The following is a 5,815-nucleotide window of genomic DNA, read 5'->3' on the forward strand; positions in this document are numbered from 1 at the left end:
AACTTGCAAACTCCACACAGGCAGTAGCCAGAATTGAATCCGGGTCGCTGGAACTGTGAGGTTGCGGTGCTAACCACTGCGCCACTGTGCCGCCCATCCTTTGGCATCTCATTGATATCCAGGGAAGATTATGGCAAATGTTACTGCTTTCTCCATTGCCGCTCCATTAGCAGCATGGAATGGAAGCTTACCAGGACCTTTTGAAATATCTACCTTTAGCAAAGGCTACATTTTTAGTTCCTTCCCCCTCCGAATTTCCATCCTATCCATGTCTCTACTATCTCAGCTTCTGCTGACATTGTGTCAGGTTTAATTTCCTTAATGAACACTGGTACAAAGTACTCATTAAGTATATTAACCTTGCCCAGCTACTCTAAGCATATATTATCACTTTGCGTCCTGTCCTGCAAAGATGCTCTGAAATTCCTCCTGCCCCCTTCCTTCTGGTCATCCATAGCTCACTCCTTGCCACCACCCAACTGCTCCTTGACGTGCGTTATTCATCAACATCCCTGGTGAGATAGCATTTCGGTTAATCTAGCTGTCGGTCACTTGTTGCCTTCTGCCCCGCTGCTCTTTGGCATGTGCGACAACCTCCTGAACACTCTCCCCGCCTCCCACTGCAGGTCTATTTTATGTAATCCAGCCGTTGGTCAACTCTGGCCAGCAGCCCCTTTGCTCTTTGGCGTGTGTGACCCTCTTCCAGCGCCCGCCAATGTATTTTCATTCATCTAGCTGCCGGTAATCTCTTGACTGCCGCCCTGCTGCTCTGACGATTGTGGCACCCCACCCGCCAAACCGCACAAATGCTCGTGCATTTCGGGTCATCCAGCTTTCGGTCAAGTCTTGCCCAATGGGCCTAAATATAACATTCATGGACTGGGAACAGCTCTGGGCTGCTCTCAGTTGTTTTGTTTGTTAATTAATTGAACAATTGATGTAACCGGATATTTCACCACACTCTTGAACTGCTCTCTGAACTTCGACTGAGTTGCCCCAAATATAAATGTGTTTGAGCAGCAACTTAAATTCCGCAGCATATCTCCAACGTGTTCAAATATATATTCAGAATTGATGTAATATCCGGGCTCTTTTCCTGAAATGATATGATATAAGAATTCTATAACAATTACCAAACACAGGAGTATGAAGCTGCCAGATAGGGTAAACAGTAAAATGACAGACTTCCTTCTGCTCACCATCTCTGCATCACTGCAATTCTCCGCCTTGCTGTGACTCGTCAGTCCCTTACGGACTTGACTAGCCACTAAGACTTGTTTGACTGTCAGAGAGTTGAACGACAGAATTAACACATATGGGAGCAATGGTGTTAAAACATTATCAAAACAGGCAAATGCCATCCATCCAGGCTCGGTAAAATAACTTTTCTTTGGATAACACAACCGTGATATAATATCAATTATCTCTCTAGATTCAAATATAAAGTAGAATGGGACGTTTTTTGAACAAAGCAGTAGGCAAGTTGTTGCAAGAACCACGACTGCAACTTTCTCGGGGCAGTATTTTGTTTTCAGCTTCTGGCAACAAATGGCAATAAATCGATCAAAGGAGAAAGTGACGGTGAAACAGACAGAACAGTCTGCAGCTGCACAAGAAAGAACACCGATAACACTACACACATGGGTGATGTTGCGGAAAGATCCCAGAAAATAATAATTAATGATCCAGATCATTGTGATCTCAGTGATAATGACCAGTAGATCCGCCATTGTCATAGCCACCAGATAGCGAGTGGTGCAGGTGGAGAGTTTGCACTTTCCCCCAGACAGGATCACAATCGCCAATAAATTAACTACAAGAAAGAGAAGGGAATGAGACTGGATATTAGCTAATCAAACATTCTCCATGTCTGGCCCAGACAGGAACAGCAGGGCATTAGCATCAAATGAGTCAGTTTAAGGGCGGTCAGAGTTTAAAGTTTAAAATTCTCAACCTGATACCAAATTCCAGGTTTGACGGAGTTGTGACAGGTGACAATTTCCACACCAGACCAATGATTGGATCCCCTCACGATGAGATCTCCACCCTGGATTGAAACCACATCTGGGTTCGGATACCTGCTCCTGGGATCAGTCCATCTTCTTGTGTGTGGAAGCCCAGGTTGTCAGGTCCCCAATCATGTCTTGAATCAGACACTCCGCCCGACCATTCCACATAACTAGACATGGGGCGATGTTCAGCAGAGGAGACGCATACATTTAGCTGTAGACCAGACACTCCCCCTCCACCGACTTATCCTCCCGGGACTCGGAACACATTCGAGGATATGCGACCCCTTCCAGGAGTTGGTGATTGATAGCCCAGTAATTGGAGATGTCACTACTCTCTCCAGGTATGGAGTTAGTGATTGAGCTGCTCTGATATCAAGAAGCCACCCACTCCCCGCCATACCTCCTGGTCAGCAGTTGCACTGACCTGATCTATATGCTTGCTCCATTGTCCTCCCAGCCCGACTGAAAGCTCAGCCTGTCAATCAGGCAGACTTCAGGACAGGGCACCTGTCAAGGATAAAGGAGGCAGCCATTGGAATTAAAAATGGAAGTCCACCCTCACTATGGCACTCACCCCTGCTAATATTCAGGCCTAAGCGTTTGAGCAAATAATAACGCTGAAAAGCTGTAAATCAGAAGAACAGACAATTTTGAAAACACTCAACCCGTCAGGTAGCATCTGTGCAGAGAAGAACAAAGTTAAATTTTCAGACTGATAGGCTTTCATCAGAACTGGAAGATATTGGAGATTAACAGTTTTAAAGCAATGATAAAGCCAGTGAAAAAATCTGCTAAAGGGGGAGGAAAGCACAAAGGAATCGTGTGGAGGAAAGGATTGTTTCAATGACAAAAGGGGTGATGTTATAAGGCGCACTGGAGAATCAAGAATAAAGGGAATCGGTCCAGAGGAGGTGTAAATGGTGACAGAATAATAAATAAATAAAGTGGTGCATGAGTAATGTGGCAACGAGGAAAGGGCTCCAGTGGCCAGGAAAAGTGACAGAGGATTGTAGGTAAAGCATGGGATGTGGACCAGCTTTCTCGGTGTATTGCAATAGGGATCAACACCCCAAGAATCAGCTCATGCCCCCGCCACTCCCAGTGATTCTGGTGTAGCGATCTACCATTACCAGCAAAGACCATCCAAGAAAGTGGGAACACTGATTATAGGCTGAAATGTAATCTTACTGTTAAGTCCGACAGAAAATAAAATGACTAATTGAAAAAGAAAATGTCAGCACTGTTCTTCATTGAGTTTCGTTGGAAGCAGCGATAGTGCGAGCGAGGTGACAGCTGGGAAGGTGAGTTTCAGTTTAAAATAACTTACCTTTTGTTTCGGCGGACAAGGGGACCGCTGGGTAAGTAAACCTATTTATTCGGTCAGTGGCTAAACCCGAAACACTACACGTGTAGTGTTTCCCACCCATCCTCCTCCTCTAACCAAAAAAAGGACTCTTGTGTGGAGGGTTTGGTAAGGTAAGGTTTTCCCTTTTTTTAATCTCTGTTGTCAATTTAGTGCAGAGGGGATGGAAGCTAGGACAGTTGCATGCTCCTCTTGCAGGATGTGGGAGGTGAGGGTCACCACTTGTGCCCCTGCTGACTTCGCCTGTGAGAAGTGCAGCCAACTCCAGCTCCTCGCAGACTGCGTTAGGGAACTGGAGCTTGAGCTGGATGAACTTCGGATCATTCAGGATGCTGAGGGGGTGATAGCGAGCAGTTATAGGGAAGTAGTGACACCTAAGGTACAGGATAAAGGTAGCTGGATGACAGTCAGGGGAGGGAAAGGGAATAGGCGCACAGTGCAGTGATCCCCTGTGGCCGTTCCCCTCAATAATGCGTATACCGTTTTGGATATGGTTGGGGGGTCGACCTACAAGAGGAAAGCCAGAGTGGCCAGGTCTCTGGCACTGAGCCTGGCTCAGTGGCTCTGAAGGGAAGGGGGGAGAATAGGAGAGTGATAGTGATAGGAGATTCAATGGTTAGAGAAACAGACAGGAGATTCTGTGGTCGCGAACGAGACTCCCGGATGGTATGTTGCCTCCCGGCTGCCAGGGTCAGGGATGTCTCGGATCATGTCTACAGGATTCTTAAGGGGGAGAGGGAGCAGCCAGAGGTCGTGGTACATATCGGTACCAATGACATAGCTAGGAAAAGGGATGAGGACCTGAAAATCGAACATAGGGAGTGAGGTTGGAAGCTGAAAGGCAGGACGAGCAGCGTAGTAATCTCAGTATTGTTACCGGTGCCACGTGCTAGTGAGGCTAGAAACAGGGAGCGAGTGCAGCTGAACACGTGGTTACAGAACTGGTGTAGGAGGAAGGGATTCAGATATGTGGATCATTGGGAAACCTTCTGGGGAAGGTGGGACCTGTGCAAGAAGGACGGGTTGCATCTGAAATGGAGGGGCACCAATATCCTGGGCGGGACGTTTGCTAGAGCTCTTCGGGAGGGTTTAAATTAGTTTGGCAGGGGGATGGGAAGTGGAGCTCAGGATCACTGGATGGGGTAGCTGTTGAACAGGCAGATACCGAGTGCAGAGAGTCTGTGAGGAAGGTTAGACAGTTGACAGGGCAAAGTTGCAGCCAGTATGTTGGGTTGAAGTGTGTCTATTTTAACGCAAGGAGTGTCAGGAATAAGGGTGATGAACTTAGAGCATGGATCAGTACTTGGAGCTATGATGTTGTGGTCATTACGGAGACGTGGATATCACAGGGGCAGGAATGGATGTTGGATGTTCCGGGGTTTAGATGTTTCAAAAGGAATAGGGAGGGAAGTAAAAGAGGTGGGGAGAGGCCTTGCTAATCAGGGATAGTATCACAGCTGCAGAAAGGGAGGTCATCGAGGAGAGTTTGTCCACCGAGTCATTATGCATGGAAGACAGAAACAGGAAAGGAGCAGCCACTTTGTTGGGAGTATTCTATAGAACCCCCAATAGCAACAGAGACAAGCAGGAACAGATTGGGAGGCAGATTTTCGAAATGTGCAGAAGTAACAGGGTTGTTGTCATGGGTGACTTCAACTTCCTTAGTGCAAATAGTTTGGATGGAGCAGTTTTTGTCAGGTGTGGCCAGGAAGGTTTCCAGACTCAATATGCAGATAGGCCGAATAGAGGGGAGACTATGTTGGACTTGGTGCTTGGCAACGAACCAGGCAAGGTGTCAGATCGCTCGGTGGGAGAGCATTTCGGTGATAGTCATCACAACTCCCTGACCTTTACTATAGTCATGGAGAGGGACAGGAGCAGACGGGATGGGGAAATATTTAATTGGGGGAGGGGGAATTACAATGCTATTAGGGAGGAACTGGGGAGCATAAATTGGAAACAGATGTTCTCAGGGAAATTAATGACAGAAATGTGGAGGTTGTTTAGGGAGCACTTGCTGCGACTGCTGGATAGGTTTGTCCCGATGAGGCAGGGAAGGGATGGTAGGGTGAAGGAACCTTGGATGGCAAGAGATGTGGATCAGCTAGTCAAGAGGAAGAAGGAAGCTTACTTAAGTTTGTGGATGCAAGGATCAGACAGGGCTCTAGAGGGTTACAAGGTAGCCAGGAAGGAACTGAAGAATGGACTTAGGAGAGCTAGAAGGGGACATGAAAAAGTCTTGGCGGGTAGGATTAAGGAAAATCTCAAGGCGTTCTACAGTTATGTGAAGAACAAGGGGATAGCCATAGTGAGGGTAATGCCGATCAGGGATAGTGGAGGGAACTTGTGCCTGGAGTCGGAGGAGGTAGGGGAGGTCCTAAATGAATACTTTGCTTCAGTATTCACTAGTCAGATGGACCTGGTCGTTTGTGAGGACAGC

At 47.2% G+C, this 5,815-nt stretch overlaps 1 protein-coding gene across 1 annotated transcript; it reads right to left on the reverse strand.

Moving 5' to 3' along the window:
• Positions 1–902: 902 nt before the first annotated feature.
• LOC137361386 (probable G-protein coupled receptor 139) lies at positions 903–3,439 on the reverse strand. The gene is made up of 3 exons (XM_068026254.1): positions 3,340–3,439; positions 2,587–2,637; positions 903–1,813 (listed from the first exon to the last, which is right to left on the reverse strand). Exons 1-3 carry the CDS (start codon positions 3,437–3,439, stop codon positions 903–905), a joined length of 1,062 nt encoding a protein of 353 aa, XP_067882355.1.
• Between the last annotated feature and the right edge of the window lie 2,376 nt (positions 3,440–5,815).

Source organism: Heterodontus francisci, unplaced genomic scaffold, assembly GCF_036365525.1.
Source record: "Heterodontus francisci isolate sHetFra1 unplaced genomic scaffold, sHetFra1.hap1 HAP1_SCAFFOLD_214, whole genome shotgun sequence".
Lineage (NCBI taxonomy): Eukaryota > Metazoa > Chordata > Chondrichthyes > Heterodontiformes > Heterodontidae > Heterodontus > Heterodontus francisci.